The sequence below is a fragment of the Danio rerio genome, chromosome 2, assembly GCF_049306965.1.
Source record: "Danio rerio strain Tuebingen ecotype United States chromosome 2, GRCz12tu, whole genome shotgun sequence".
NCBI lineage: Eukaryota > Metazoa > Chordata > Actinopteri > Cypriniformes > Danionidae > Danio > Danio rerio.
The window spans coordinates 58,032,250-58,048,975 of NC_133177.1; the positions used below are offsets into that span (position 1 = coordinate 58,032,250).

General features: G+C 36.9%; 1 protein-coding gene across 2 annotated transcripts in view; it reads left to right on the plus strand.

Moving 5' to 3' along the window:
• The window catches only part of ankrd12 (ankyrin repeat domain 12), a 101,769-nt gene that overhangs the window by 69,914 nt on the left and 15,129 nt on the right, over window positions 1-16,726 (plus strand). Inside the window, 6 exon segments of one of the 2 annotated variants that reach the window (NM_200150.2) lie at window positions 1,788-1,938; window positions 5,322-5,393; window positions 8,019-8,165; window positions 11,162-11,365; window positions 15,130-15,272; window positions 15,367-15,514. In NM_200150.2, coding sequence (NP_956444.2) covers window positions 1,788-1,938; window positions 5,322-5,393; window positions 8,019-8,165; window positions 11,162-11,365; window positions 15,130-15,272; window positions 15,367-15,514 — 865 coding nt within the window. 2 annotated transcript variants of the gene reach the window in all.

Here is a 16,726-nt window from a genome sequence, read left to right on the forward strand (position 1 = left end):
GTCTCTATCTTTCGTTCTATCTATATTCTATCTATCTGTCTGTCTGTCTGTCTCTATCTATCAATCTATCTATCTATCTATCTATCTATCTATCTATCTATCTATCTATCTATCTATCTATCTATCTATCTATCTATCTATCTATCTATCTATCTATCTATCTATCTATCTATCTATCTATCTATCTATCTATCTATCTATCTATCTATCTATCGTTCTATCGTTCTATCTATCTATCGTTCTATCTATCTATCTATCTATCTATCTATCTATCTATCTATCTATCTATCTATCTATCTATCTATCTATCTATCTATCTATCTATCTATCTATCTATCGTTCTATCTATCTATCGTTCTATCTATCGTTCTATCTATCGTTCCGTCTGTTTGTCTGTCTTTTGAACACTCCTTTTAGTTACAGTACTTGTATTATAGCAATTACATGCAAATGTCAACCTTGCCATGAAAAAAAATCACTGTACTGTACAAATACTCAAAAATAGTCAATAGCTGCATTTCCACTGTCAGGCCAGTGTGAGTCTTTTATTAGGTCGGGCCAATCGCCCGGGAAGTTGAGCAGTGAGGCCGAAATCATGTCATGTTAAGTATGATACGAAAGTGAAAGCATGCTGAAATATTGTAGAGAGCTGTTTATCTGTTATCAATTGACAGATATTACCATCTGATAGTTTTTCCATATTTTAATCTTATAATATTTTGTATTATGCGTATTGGTTTGTTCATTTCTGCACTGACAGCTCGAAAGAAAGTTCAACATTGGTCTCATTCATGATCTGACTGCAGGCTCGCTTCACCTATTATTTCTGTCTATAATTTAAGCCTATAATGCAAAATTCTGGCTTACGTTTTTATTTTTATTTTTTAAAGATTGATAAATTTTATAGTTTTAAAATAAGCTTCTCCTGCTCACCATGGCTGCATTTGTTTCATCAAAAATTCAGCACAAATTGTAAACTTGTGAAATATTATTGCACTGTAAAATAACTGTTCAAAAGTAGTTTACAATTTAATTTAATCATTTATTTCTGTGATTTTTAAAGATTAGTTTTCAGCTTCATTACTCCAGTCTTAAGTGACATGATCCTTCAGAAATCACTCTAATATTAATTATTATTAATATTGTTATTATTATTGTTGTTGTTGTTATTAATGAAAATAGTAATAAAAGCAATAATGGCTGGAGTAATAATTTAATTTGAAACTCCAAACAATAAGAAAGCAGTTATTTAAAATGGTAATAAATAATTAACAATTTTATTTTTTTTACATTTAATAATTGTCACATAGATGAACAAAATCATTTAAAAAAAAAACATGAAAAACATTTAAAAAAAAACATGAAAAAAATTAACAAAACTGATCCCAAACTTTTGACCGGTAGCGTGTAATACATATATATATACATATATATATATATATATAAACAGTGACAAATTTTTGCAGGACAAGTAAAAATCTGAACCACTGGCTAAAATCCTTAGCGTTGAACCCTGAATATAACCCACTGTAATTTTAGTAAACTTAATAGCACAAAAATATTGCAACGCTTTGAAAATGGAAATTGAAAACTTCAGTACAAACACGTTGTGCACATTTAAATGATCTGAGATTTATCAATCATAATAAGCAATTCCAGCGTTATGGATGTGACATTTGCAGTAAAAACTCAAAACATAAATTCACAGATATTAGTGATTCTATTGTGTACAATTTTTTTTTTTTTTTTGAGTAAAATGTGTGTCCAATTCTTCCTGTCTCTCTCAGAGTAAAGAGAAAATCTCTCCGTTTGCTAAAACTCCGAAGCTGGATCGGAGTGAACTCTTGGGGAAAGAGGGGAAGTCGAAATCCTCCATGAAGCGGAAACTCTCCTTCACTGTCAGTCCATCCCGAAACGAGGAGCGCGACTCGGATGCAGGTCAGTTTCACACTCTTTAAAGGGTTTGTTTTTAATGTAATCTCTGTATGTACTCACTGAATGTTCTTGTAGCTCGTGTTCGTGCCTCACTGACGCCCCCTAGTGATCACTTTTTTATTGCACACACTGTACTGTTGAGGGGTTTTCGAGAGGGTTATATAACGGTTAGGCTAAACTTGCTTAATTCACGAGTCCACCTCGAAAATGCAGGAAAAATACAGTATGAGGGAGTGGTGAATGTTTACCTTTTTATTATTATATTAAAATGACTTAATTTAGTTGACTAATTTAAATGCAAATACTTTAATACTGGTGATTCACACAGTATAAGAATACATTCATTATATTATACAATACATACAATTATTATAGTAATGAAAGTAATTTTTTGTTTCATGTCAATGAATGCAAATACTCTAATACTGTTGATAATATAATAATATATTTGCATAATAATTTAAAAATATAATATAAATAACAGTAATATAAACAAATAATATAGGGAGTGATGAAATTATTTCAATTTTTATATTTGAATGTATAATATAATATAATATAATATAATATAATATAATATAATATAATATGTTTCACAAACAAGCTTTAAGGCTAGTTAAGATTAAATTGCATGTTTGAGCTGTCTCAACACTAAATAACTTGCAGTGAGATGTCTTAAAATATGTCAGTGTCTTTTTTTGTCTCCAGGTGCACACCAGTAATATTTTTTTCTAAGGCCATTTTTATAAATGTGGCTAAAATAGCCATTAAATAGCCATTTAACTAAGCCTTAGTCCTGGCTTAATCTAAACCCTGTTTGTAAAACTGAGCCATAATATAACATAACATAACATAACATAACAACATCATATAGGGCAACACGGTGGCGCAGTGGGTAGCACGTTTGCCTCACAGTAGGAAGGTCGCTGGTTCGAGCCTCGGCTGGGCCAGTTGGCATTTCTGTGTGGAGTTTGCATGTTCTCCCCATGTTCGCGTGGGTTTCCTCCAGGTGTCCCACAAGTCCAAAGGCATGCACTATAGGTGAATTGAGTAAGCTAAAATTGACCGTAGTGTATGAGTGTGGGTGTTTCCCAGTGATGGGTTGTGGCTGGAAGGGCATCTGCTACATAAAACATATGCTGGATAAGTTGGCGGTTCAAAGGGACTAAGCCGAAAGAAAATGAATTAATTAATATAATATAATATAATATAATATAATATAATATAATATAATATGATATAATACATGTAAATGCAAATACTCTAATACTGTTGATAATATAAGAATATATTTAACATATAAAAAAAATATATGTATTAGGGGAATGATGAAAGAAATATATGTTCATTATTATACTTAAAATTACTTGTTTTGGTTGCTTTATTTGAACACAAATTCTCTAATATTGTTGATAATATAAGAAAATATTTAACATAATTATACAAATGTAATATAGGGAGTGATGAAAGAAGAGTTTCATAATTTTTCCTAAAATGTCTTGTTTTGATTGATGGTTTATGTGAATGCAGATTCTTTGAGACAAGAATATAGTATTTAAAATTATATATATTATATATATATATATATATATATATATATATATATATATATATATATATATATATATATATATATATATATATATATATATATGTGTGTGTGTGTGTGTGTGTGTGTGTGTGTGTGTGTGTGTGTGTGTGTGTGTGTGTGTGTGTGTGTGTATTTATATACATACATACAGAGAGAGTGTGTGTGGAGTTATGAACATGATCTTTTCATAATTTAACTAAAAATCTCTTGTTTTAGTTGTTGTTAGTTGTGCTTGTTTCAAGTTCTCAATATATGAAAACACATCTATGGAGTTATGACAATTATATTTTCATTATTTTACCTAAAATCTATTGTTTATTAGTATTGATAGTTGTTAGTAATAATTGTAAAATACATGTACAATATATACACTACCTGACAAAAGTCTTGTCGTCGATCCCAGTTGTAAGGCAAGGCAAGTTTATTTATGTAGTACATTACACACACAGTGGCAATTCAAGCAACAATTAACTTGACTCTAGTTGATCATTTGTTAAACTGGCAGAAGGTAGATTTCTCTGATGAATCATCTGTTGAGCTGCATCCCAATCATCACAAATACTGCAGAAGACCTACTGGAACCCGCATGGACCCACAATTCTCACAGAAGTTCATTTATTTTTTTGCTTGTTGACTTCTATAGGATTATATATACTTTTTATATATTATTATATCCTGGCTGATCATTATTCTTCTTCTTTTTTTTCTTCCAATCTGTAGCTTTTCATTATTATTCTTATTGGTAATATTTATTTTTATTTTTAATTTTCTTCCAATCTGTAGCTGTTCATTATTATTAATATTAGTAGTAGTAGTAGTAGTAGTATTACTGGTATTATTATTATTATTATTACTACTACTACTACTACTACTACTATTATTATTACTATTATTACTGTTATTATTATTATTATTATTACTACTACTACTACTACTACTACTATTACTGTTATTATTATTATTATTATTACTACCATTATTTATTTTTATTTTTAATTTTTTCCTATCTGTAGCTTTTCATTATTAATATTATTATTACAATTATTGTAATTACTATCACAATTTTTTTCCAATCTATAGCTTTTTATTATTATTATTTATTACTATTATTATTATTATTATTCATTTTTATTTTTTTCAATCTGTAGCTTTTTGTTTATTTATTTAGTTATTTATTTTTGTTATTATTATTATTATTGTTATTAACATTTTATTTTATTTTTTTCCAATCTGAAGCTTTTCCTTATTAATATTATTTTTTATATGATTATTATTATTATTAATATTACTATTATTAGTATTATTTATTTTAATTTTTTACTTTTCCAATCTGTAGCTTTTCGTCGTTGTTGTTGTTGTTATTATGATAATTACTATTATTTTTTTTTTTTTTCAATCTGTAGCTTTTCATTAGTATTATTATTATTATTATCATTCATTTTGGACTTATAGAATTTTATCTACTTTTTATATATTGATATAGGAAAATTTTCAATTATGACAGTTAGTTTAGTTACAAACAAATACTGTAGCGTTTCATTTTTATTTATTTAATCATTTATTTATTGACCAATCTGATTATGTGGTCAGTCATATTTTATAATTTTATTTTTTTGGTCCCATTATTTGAATCGAATTCTCAGTGACTCTTGAATATTCATCCCGGAGTCTTTGAATCCTGTGCTGTGATTTGTGGTTTGAGTGAGGGGGGCGGAGCCTGTGGGTGCAATCAGTGCTCTGCTCTCCTCTCGAACCCTGAACCTCTGTCCTCCTGCGCTCTGCTTCTGCCCTGTAGATGACTCTGACCCGGGGCAGTCGAGCGATGCGTGGGGAGAGAGATTACTTCCTCCCTGCAGGATATACGCAGGTAAAGGCTAGTCCGAGATGCCTCACGCTCCCGCTCTGTCTTCAGTTCTTTCTCTAAGGCTACGTTTACACTAGTGCATTTTTATTTTTAACATACACACTCAAAAGAATGAAACTGTTTGCTGTTTGTTCAAAGTACTTATTTAAATTCAAGCTGAAACAATACAATTCTTGAGGTTTTCTTTTTTAAGTGTCAACTTATGTTCGATCCAATTAAATTTATAAAAACTATTATGTTAACTTAATTCCTTCATGTTATCCCAACAAAAATAAATTGTTTAGAACCCAGCAATTTTTGGTGCAGTGTTCAGCATAAATGAGAACACCCCCTTTTAAAAAATTATTTTCCCATCCATTTCCTTTTGCATTTAAAGGCCCGTGAAATTAAAATAATGTTTTTCAGATGTTAGTTTAAGTCTGCTAGTTTTAAGGATATCTATAAGCTAGTATTCTCCAAAATTCGCCTTTAGAAAACTGATATAAGCATGTAAAGCTTGGAGTTTGTCACTTCAGCCTACATGGATTTTTTTTACATTACCTCATACTTCAGTTTCTAATCAAATCTTCTAACCAATCAAATGCTTGTGTCTAACATGCCCCGCCCCTTCAAGACACCACTGAAACAAAACACTATTGGCTCTTTTTTTTTAAAGGGGAGGAGCTAAACTATGTCCAAAGTCCCTTTAAGGTGAGCCATTTCATGCGGCGGCCGTCTTGGAAATTCCTCTCAGGCAGTTTGCTTGAGTATTCTGTCTGAATGGGGAAACATCAAATTCTCCAAAATGATTTGCCAAGCTTATGGTTGCATTACATATTTGCAATCACCAATAAAATTAAACAACAGCCGTCTCAAAAGTTACATTTCTTAAAATCTGAATCAAACAAAATCAGCATATTTTTAGGTTGCCCGAGCTAATGCGCACTCGAAAGGAGCAAAATCACGACACCAACCTGATTATGGCAGATTATGATCGTCAGATCGCGCTGCTCTTCTGAAGAAATTCACAACTTGGTCTTGATGGTGAATGTCCTCAGAAATGACAGCGACTCTTTGTTTACAAGTTTGTGGGCGTTTGAGTAGTTGCTGTCACGTGATGTCTGTTTGACAGGGCGGACTGTACCTCATGTTCGTTTCCATACAAATTACAAAACAAAAACACTGTTTTTCAAGTGCACTTGGTTCATTTAAAAGCACCAATTTCAAGCTTTATGTCGACACATTTCTTATGTATTTGAAGCAAGTATTTACTGAGATTCCAGTTTGTTTGTTGACCACCAAAGTGTCGTAAAGGCACACGTCTGGTCCGAGCTTTATTCCCGGAGAAACGTCAGTCTAAACCGATGGATGATTGGCTTTTGTACTAGTAGGCGGAGCTTCATTCGCCATATTGATCGTTATACTATTTCCCATTTAAAACTATACAAGTAACATGTCATGTGTATCCAGAAGTAATTGCTAATTGTAATCATGCAAAGTCCCTTTATGGCAAGTCATTTCACTCAGCAGCAGGGCCGGCGCGTCCATAGAGGCGACCTAGGGTGGCAGAATAGAAAGGGCGCTGTCTGTGACACTACTGGTCTAATGGGCACACAGTGAGTGAGTGAGTGAGTGAAAGAGAGAGAGTACTTCATTCTCTCAATCAAAGTAAAATAGGCGCTTCTGCTGTAAGTGTCAATGAAAGACTGATCCAGTAAAAACACACACAGTAAAATTGTGCACATCTTGTGAATTTTTAAGTGGCTGAAGCGTTTGCGCTTGCCTCCCTCGCCATAGTAAGCTACCACGACATAGTGCATATGAGGTAAAAGCCGTCAGTGCATAATAACTGCTTATGATTATTACTGAACCAATACTGAATTGTCCGCGTCTGCATCGCAGTGCATCGAAGAAACAGTTAATTTTGACATCCCTAATTTAACCTCTTCCCAACAGGGCAAAACATAAACAATCAAGAATGCGTGTTTATACTGTCATGGCTTTGCTGTCAAAGAATGTCATTACAACAGAAGTCAATGGGTTAAAAACAGCCACCAAAATAACCAGAGTCGTCAATGTGAACAGTGCACAGGGGACACAAAAATAAAAACATTGTCCAGGGTGGATGGAGAGTCTTTCCGAAACATAACAAAACTGTGAACAAATACATGTTGTTTTAATTATAAAATGCAGTGTTGGATTGAAAACGCACTGGTATAAACGTAGCCTGAATCTGTCTGCTCCTGATCCTCCGTCCGTGGCCTGAAAGCAGTCTAGTTTTCATAAGCCGCATGACCTTGTCTGTCTGCAAGCCTTTATTTTTCTTCCTCACATCACTCTGAGAGACGCTGGATGATCGGTTGCATCATTCTGATGTACAGAGACGTCTCGCGTATTCGCTTTTTATGATAAAAAGCGCTCCGTTTTTAAAGAAGCGCACACACACTGACACTCTCTGGGTGTTTCTGCTGCATCTGTTTTAATCGCATGCCTCTCACAGAGACTCATGGCAGCGCTGTTAGATGGGTAATGCATGTGTCCGTTAGGCTGGAAAACTTTCCTAAAGGGCATAACTTGCATCAGATGTTGACGTTTTTCTAAATGTTAATGCAACGTTCATCATTTTTTTGTTGTTGTTGTTTGCTGCAGACAAAGATGGACCGGATAAGAAGAAGGTTAAGAAGGAGTCGGGGGGTAAGAAGTCGACACCAGTGAATATTTTGTTCGGGTACCCTTTATCAGAACGAAAGCAGATGGCACTTGTCATGCAGATGACGGCGAGAGACAACAGTCCAGGTAGGAAAACACTACATGAAGTTTATTTATAAACCCTTTTCGAGAGGATCATGTGCTTATGATTGCTTGCAGCTGCCGCATATTATCCAATGTATTATTCACCAATCAAACGATTCCCTAGATTTCATACCACAGTCATATTTGTTTTGAAGAATCCCCCCTTCCACCCCTACTCCTCCTCCTTTTCTAGATGGGTGGTGGCACAGTGGTTAGCACTGTTGCCTCACAGCAAGAAAGTCTTTGGTTCTGGTCATTGGCAAAACCAACCAACGTTTCTGTGCGAAGTTTGCACGTTCTCCCTGTGCTCCAACTTACGTTAATTGACTAATATAAATCTGCACCATAGACATGCACTTAGCACTTATCTATCTTCTAAGAGCAATCTCTATCTGTTTATTAGCTTCTACAGCAGGTCTACCTGAGCTCAAACTCCCCATTCACCTTAAAACGGGAAGAAGCTCTGAGCTCGAGGATCTTTTGAGCTTAGGGCTCTCTCCCGGGACGGCATGCCAAGCAAGCTTTATAATCAATCATCAGCTCAGTGTGAACTCTTGAATTGTAACACTCATTGCACAGTTGTACTCTGAGCTACAAGTCATCTCTGATGTTTTCTGGAGCATATTTCTTTTCTTTTGTTCATGTTAGAAGCCAATATTTAGTCCAAAAAAGATGCATTTTCAGTATTAAACAGTCTCTGGGTCATTGCGTGTAAGGATTTTGGACATCTTCTTGGAAACTTTCAATGCTGCCGTCATTTGCGATCTCCAGCAGTTGATCTTCTTGCACAGACATGCTGGATTCACCTGATTTGTTGACAAATGGGTTGTGGATCATTTCCTTGGCAGCTTGTGTGTTTTTTTACTGGGCCTTTTCCCTTTAGCAAAGAAACTTTCCAAAGACGTCTGTTTCTTACTGATTTTGCTACTTGTGGGTTGAATTTGGCCACTCAAGTGACTGAGATGTAACAGAGGAATACAGTCATTTTTCAATATAAAAGATTTTTCAGAATAAAAGATCATACAGACTCATAATAGTAAATAAGCCTGGTGTTTGAGGACCACTGCTTTGCACCACTGCAAAAGATACACTAAGGGCCTACTCACACTATCCGCCATCCGTACCGTGCCCAGGCCCGTTTCCCGGATCGTTTGAAAAGTGTGAGTGGGCTGAATCGGGCTCAAGCACGGTTCACTTGGCCGGCCCTGGCCCGGTTGAAAGAGGTGTGCCTGAGCGCAGTTCACTTGGGCTTTGGCGCGGTACGCTTGTGTGTGAGTGCAAAACGCGCCTAAGCCCGAAACTGAAAGCGAGACGTGACTTTTAAGGGACTGTATCATATGGATTTGTTAATAATTCTTACTGTTCAGTGAACGCAAACTGCCGTAGTTTATTACAGACGAAAACCCCTCACTGCACGACCGCTGCGCGCCTTCAGCAGACCTCCTCATTCCTGCAGCATGAGAGCTTTATGATTGTTTATGAGTGCCAAAAGTGGCGGATCTGTACGGCGAAATATCTGACTGCGTGTCCCCGCATCCCTAAGGACTGTTTGGCGAAATATTTGACGGCATATCAAACGACTGAAACGATATAACTAGAGAAATCTCCACTGCGCTGCTGAGTGAGAGAGAACGCTTCTCGCTGAACAGCGCAGCAGCGATGACGTAAGCGTGCCGAGGCCTGTTTGTGGTGTGAGCGCAGGCCGTCGGGGGAGACAGGAGGGGGGTCAAGCGTGCTTTGGCCCGGTTCGAGGCAACTGTACCTAGTGTGAGTACGGCCTAAGGCCCAATCCCAATTCTATTTTTGTACCCCTACCCCTTGACCGTTACAACCGCGGGTTTAGGGGAAGGGCTTCAAAATTTACCCCTAAGAATTGTGACAGCACTACAGCACCTGCTCACGTCATCATATATCCTCGCGATCTTATGCTTCTCCTGTGAAATCAGACGATGGCGACTGCTGTAGTGATTCCATTTGTGTTATTTTTTTGGTATCTATCTTCAGGAGATCACTGAAGGCATATATTATGTTCTCATAACAGTCTAATGCGGCAATAATATCGTATCAGTACTGTGCATTTACACAGTGGCCATATTCATCAATGTAAACACACCAAAAACAACATTAACATTATTGCAGACACTGTAAAAAGCCCATTGACAGCCACTAGACATTACTGATAGGGTATTCCAGTGTCAGAATGCTGTGGGACTGCTGTATAGGATTATAGATTATAGATAGGGATTATAGATCGCGAAATTAAGCAGGTTTTTTTTTAGCGTTTTTTTTTTTTAAAGCATGACTGTAAAACACGAATGCGATTTATAAATATATTAAAACGTGTTTGTTTGTTATAAAAATTCGTAATAATGACAAAAAATACTAATTTTTTGATCTCCTTACTTCCGGGTTCAGCAATACTGCCACTGTGGCTGGTGCATTCTGGGAAATGTTCTTACCCCTTGGTTTCAAGTGTGGTCCTGAAAAATCTATGATTCACCCCTTCCCCTTAGCCCTACGCCTACAAGCTAATGATAATTGGGACACCCCTACCTCTTGGCGTGCACGCGCAAAACGAGGGGTAGGAGTAAGGGGAAGGGCTAAGGGGTAGAATTGGGATTGGGCCTAAATGACTTCGTATTGTTTCCATGTCACTTCCCGTGTTTGTTTGGTTGTGAGACGCTGTTTGTGGATCAAGACGAAGTTGTCTGTGATTCCTCCTGTTGTAAAGCCACTCCTAGTGTGAAAACCACTGTTGCCAATCCATCTTGCAGTGTAAACACAGCAATGATGCAATGCTACCCCAGATACTCATGCAGTGTGAATGCATCTGACGACTTTGAAAATCGTGCAGTCTGAACTCGGCATAATGTGCACCTTTACAGCTGCTTTGGAACAATAAATATTGTGAAAGGCACTATACAAATCACTTGACTTAAACCGAATAGTCTTGTCAGTTCAAATAAATCCTATAACCTTCACTTTCTGGTTGATCTCAGATACCACACCGAACCACCCGTCTCAATCTCCGGCGGTGCAGAAGAAGATCGCCAGCAGCTCAACCTCACGACAAAAAGACAAAGTGAACAAACGCAACGAGAGAGGAGAGACGCCTCTGCATATGGCCGCCATCAGAGGAGACGTCAAACAAGTGAAGGAGCTCATCGGCCTCGGAGCGGATGTAAACGTCAAAGACTTTGCAGGTGAGTTATGTAGATTTATAAGAGTGCATCCCATGTCGATTATCTGCATTTTTCTGATTGAAATTGTTGGGTTTTAAATGATGATTTAAATGAACTTCTATGCAAAAGGATTGAAGCCAATCAGCTGCAAATCAACCATATACAGTTGAAGTCAAAATGATTCGCCCTTCTTTGAGTTTGTTTGTCTTTTGCAAATATTTCCCAAATGATGTTTAACAGAGCAGGGGATTTTTCACAATATATTTACAAAAAAAACTTTTTTTTAAAAGAAACTACATAGAATTTTCCCCAATATATCTCCTATCCTTTCAGATGTTCTTGATATACACTTACCAGCTTAATATACACTACCTGACAAAAGTCTTGTTATCAATCCTCGTTGTAAGAGCAACAAATAATAACTTGACTTCTAATTTATCATGTGGAAACGTGGCTGAAGGTGGATTTTTCTGATGAATCGTCTGTTGAGCTGCATCCCAATCATCACAAATACTGCAGGAGACCTATTGAAACCCTCATGGACCCACGATTCTCAGAGAAATCAGTCAAGTTTGGTGAAGAAAAAATCATGGTTTGGGGTTACATTCAGTATGGGGGCGTGCGAGAGATCTGCAGAGTGGATGGCAACATCAACAGCCTGAGGTATCGAGACATTTGTGCTGCCCATTACATTACAAACCACAGGAGAGGACAAATTCTCCAGCAGGATAGCGCTCCTTCTCATACTTCAGCCTCCACATCAAAGCTCCTGAAACCAAAGAAGGTGAAGGTGCTCCAGGATTGGCCAGCCCATTCACCAGAAATGAACATTATTGAGCATGTCTGGGTTAAGATGAAGGAGGAGGCATTGAAGATGAACACAAAGAGTCTTGATGAACTCTGGGAGTCCTGCAAGAACTTTACTGTACTAATTAAATCATTCAAAATTAAGACATGATCATATTTGTGGTACAATAAGCTTAATCTAGAGGCCTTTGCTTTTTATATAAGCCACTTCTGATACCAAATGATCAACTAGAAGTCAAGTTATTGTTGTTTGTTCCTAAAACTTGGATTGGCTACAAGACTTTTGTCAGGTAGTGTATTAGGACATTCTGATTATACATATTTATTGAACAGTGCACAACAGAAATTCCTTAACTATAGTTTAATAACAGCCAAAAATCTGTTATTTTTTATTGTACTTGAAAAATGTTAATCCTCCAACTGCTAAATTATGGCTTGAAGAATTGATATCTATTATGCATGTGAAAGGAACCAGATATCTTTTAAAAGGCAACATTGGACAATTTCACAAGATCTGGCGCCCTTTATCTGTCACCTCATGAGAAATTCTTTTCCCCAAAGCAATGTATTGCAACTAAAAGGTTGTTTAGATTATCACTGTATTGTATACTTAACAGGCTGGGGTTGGGGTGTTTGTTTTTGTTTTGTTTTTTCTTGTTTGTTTTTTTGTTTTTGTAAGTCTATTCAATGACCAAATAAAATCTGACAACAAAAAAAAAAACATTTTAAGGTCAATATTATTAGCCCCCTTAAGCAATATTTTTTTGATTGTCTGCAGAACAAACCACTCCTATACAATGACTTGCCTAATTACCCAGATTTTACCCTAATTACCCTAATTAAGCCTTTAAATGTCACTTTAAGCTGAATACTATTATCTTGAAAAACATCAAGTCAAATATTATGTGCTGTCATCATGACAAAGATAAGAGAAATCAGTTATTAGAAATGAGTTATTATGTTTAGAAATTTGTGAAAAAATCAGTTTTCTGTTAAAAAAAGTAAATAAACAGGAGAGCTTATAATTCTGACTTTAGCTGTACTTAGTGAAAAGTGTGAGATTTGGCTCTGTTTTATTTCTACCCATGTAAAATAACGTTATTTTTGGTATTTGAATGCAAAATTATTATCATCACTTGCATTTCTTGCGTTCCTCCACATTATTTTCTCTGTTGGCGCTTTTGCATTGCCTTGGCTGGCTTTGGTTTGGTTTTCCACTACAGCTTAGCACTGCTTATTGGGATAGTTCACGCAAGTGAAAATTACCTCATTATTTGGGCTTTTTGGTCATCATGGGGCTTTAATCCTGTATGAATTTTTGTTAAACACAAAAGAAGATATTTTGAAAAAATACTTGTTGCTGGCACCAGTTAACCTCCATAGTTGGAGGAAAAATGACTATGGAAGTCAATGGGTGACCGCTATGTTGTGTGTTGTATTATGCTGCGTTCACACCAGACGCTGAACGCGTGTCAAGCGCGAGTGATTTACATGTTAAGTCAATGCAAACGTGTGAATAGACATCCTGCAGCACGATACACGCGAATGGCGCGGCGCGAATGACGCAAATTGCACGAATGGCGCAGGGCGAATTGAGCGCTTTGCGCGTTTGACGCGCTTAACGAGCGTTTCGCGCGAATCTCTCGAGTTTGAAAATCTGAACTTCAGCGGACATTCGCGCCGCGTTAACCAATCAGAAGCTTGCTCTTGTGGGGGCTTGATTGTGATGTAGAACCTGTTGATGGTGTCCCGGGGGAAATCCTCCAGGCAACACCGACAACAAGTCATCAAACTGGGCTTGGCTCAGTCAGAAGCACCGCTGAAAACCTCCGTCATCCAGGTTCAGTTTCTGGAGGAGTTTATGAGCTCACAGAGCTGGATGCACCTCTGAAAGCATGTTGTGGATTCAGACACGATCCTAAACGTATAGACCCTGTTTTTCAGTCTTCATAAAGCACTTAAACACTGTTTTAGCTATGAGGCTAGAGTCACCGGGCAGACAGAAGCCCTGCCCATCACGTGAATCTGCGAATGTTTTGAAGTGAATTTGACACGCGAATGAAGCGGATTTGATGTGCGAATGAAGCGGGGTTTGATGCGCGAATGAAGCAAGTAAACTCAAATGTTCACGCGGCAATTTACGAGCGAATAGCGCAATTTATCTGCGCGTACCGCGTTTGGTGTGAACACAGCATAAGACTGCACAGTGCAGCATTATAACAGAAACTTAAAATCTATTTATAAAACAAGCTGCTTTTTCTTTTAATGATCATGAGCAGTGTATGAAAAACGATGTAATGAGCTCTAATGATTCCATACTCCATCAAAATAAGCCTTTGTTTGTTGTAAATATTTGCCCTCTAGTGGCGAAAATGACCTACTGTGCCTTTAAGAGGATTGTAGACGTTATATTCAATTATTTGTTCATTTATTAATTTTCCTTTGGCTTAGTCCCTTATTTATCAGAGGTTGCCACAGTGGAATGAACCACAAACTATTTCAGCATATGTTTTATGCAGCGGATGCCCTTCCAGCCGCAACCCAAACCCATACACTCTCACACACACTAAGACCAAATTTGTTTTACCCAATTCGCCTATAGTTCATGTGTTTGGTCTGTGGTGGAAATCGGAGCACCTGGAGGAAACCCACGCCAACACGGGGAGGATATGCAAACTCCACACATAAATGCTAACTGGCCCAGCTGGGACTCGAACCAGAGACCTTTTGCTGTGAGGCTACAGTGCTAACCACTGAGCCACCATGCCACCCCTTATTCAGTTCACTTTAAATTTGTGTATCGTTCATAATGATTATTGTTTCAAAGCAGCTTTACATTGTTATGTTTACTATAGTTTATATGTATGTTGCTCCCATAATTCCCATAAAGCATCAGGGGACATGAGGGAAAAGGTGGACAAGGTTAAAGAGGGTTTTCCTTCAAGATTTAGCTCATATTGGTGTGTTATTTTATTCAGGTTGGACGCCTCTCCATGAAGCCTGCAACCTTGGTTACTATGATGTAGCCAAGGTTTTGATTGGTGCAGGAGCGGAAGTGAACACGCAGGGATTGGACGATGACACGCCGCTTCATGACGCCTCAAGCAGTGGACACAAAGACGTGGGTTTTCACACACGCGCTGACACACTGAGTATCGTACTGGCAGTCTGAATAACTTGTGTACGTTGTCTTATTTTTTTGGTGTATTTTCTAGATTGTGAAGCTGCTCTTGCGTCATGGAGGCAATGCTTTCCAAGCCAACAAGAGAGGGGAGAGACCGGTGGATGTTGCTGACTCTCAGGAGCTGGAGCAGCTACTCAAGGGAGAAATCCCACTGTCAGAACCAGAAGACAGCTCTTCAGGTATATCCAGAGCTCTGAATATGTTGTACATTGCTAATGAACACTTTTCAAAAGTCTGTTATGATGCGTTTTAGGGTCATCAGCATCTTAAATCCTTAAAAGTGTTTAACATTTAGATTTTTAATGAAACCTTTGAGCATTTATATGTATTTAGATATGTATGATATCATCTTTGCATGAAATACAACAAAACGAAGTACCGATTGTGCGAGGTGTTTCCAATGCAGAGTCTATGTAAATCTGACATTATTCTCTCTTCCGGCTGCCGTTATCAGTCTCGCACATTGTACTTATTTTTCTGAAAGTCTTCATAACACCATAGTGGAGTTTTTATTTTATTATTTCAGTAAATAGGATTGTAAAAAAATGATTTGTTGTATTCTCCCATTCACTCTGAGTTTACCTGACTATGGTTGAACCCAGAAGTGGTAAAAGGGTCCATTAAACACAGGCTCTGCAAATATTTTTGGCATGCTGATCAATTTCAGATGCAGATTTAAAGACAAGCCTCAAATCTTCATTCTGTTTATATTCTTCTATGTGCTGTAGGTTAGTTTTAATAGCCATATTGCAGGTATTATTATATATCCACCTATTTTGTCATGTAAAAGAGCAGCGTTTATTTTGTCAATGAAAAGAAGGACAAAGTGTTATTTGCTTTTCATTTATTTCTAACAGAAAGAGTGCCTTGCAGCGGTTTGCTGGATTATAACCAAATTAATGTTGATTAGTTTTTATCTCTTTGTTTTTATCTCTCTTTAAAACAAGTCACGTGTGAGTAAACTCTCCTCACATTGGTCAGTTTCAGGGTTTATTTTGCAGAGTCCTGCTCAGCTGTCATGCGTCCTTATTTTAATTTATGACTATGAGCAATAAGACATTATAAGCAAAAATCTGCGCTTTAATTTTGAATGGTGACACCCTCAGACGTCGTCACTATATATAGAGCAAAGGTAAGACTTTCTCATACATAGCAGTTGGCTTATGCATTATAGGCATTACATTATAGAGAGAAATAACAGATTAACTAATGCAGTTCGGTCAATTTTCCTAACGAATACACTGCTCTTGTTAATAGTTCAGCATGCTTTTACTTTCGTATTTTACACGAAACCCACAATTACCGGTAGGAATGACATCCTGCCCCACCCATAAATCATAATTAAAACACTATAATATAGCCGGGCTCGGATCGTATCGATTTCTCACGAC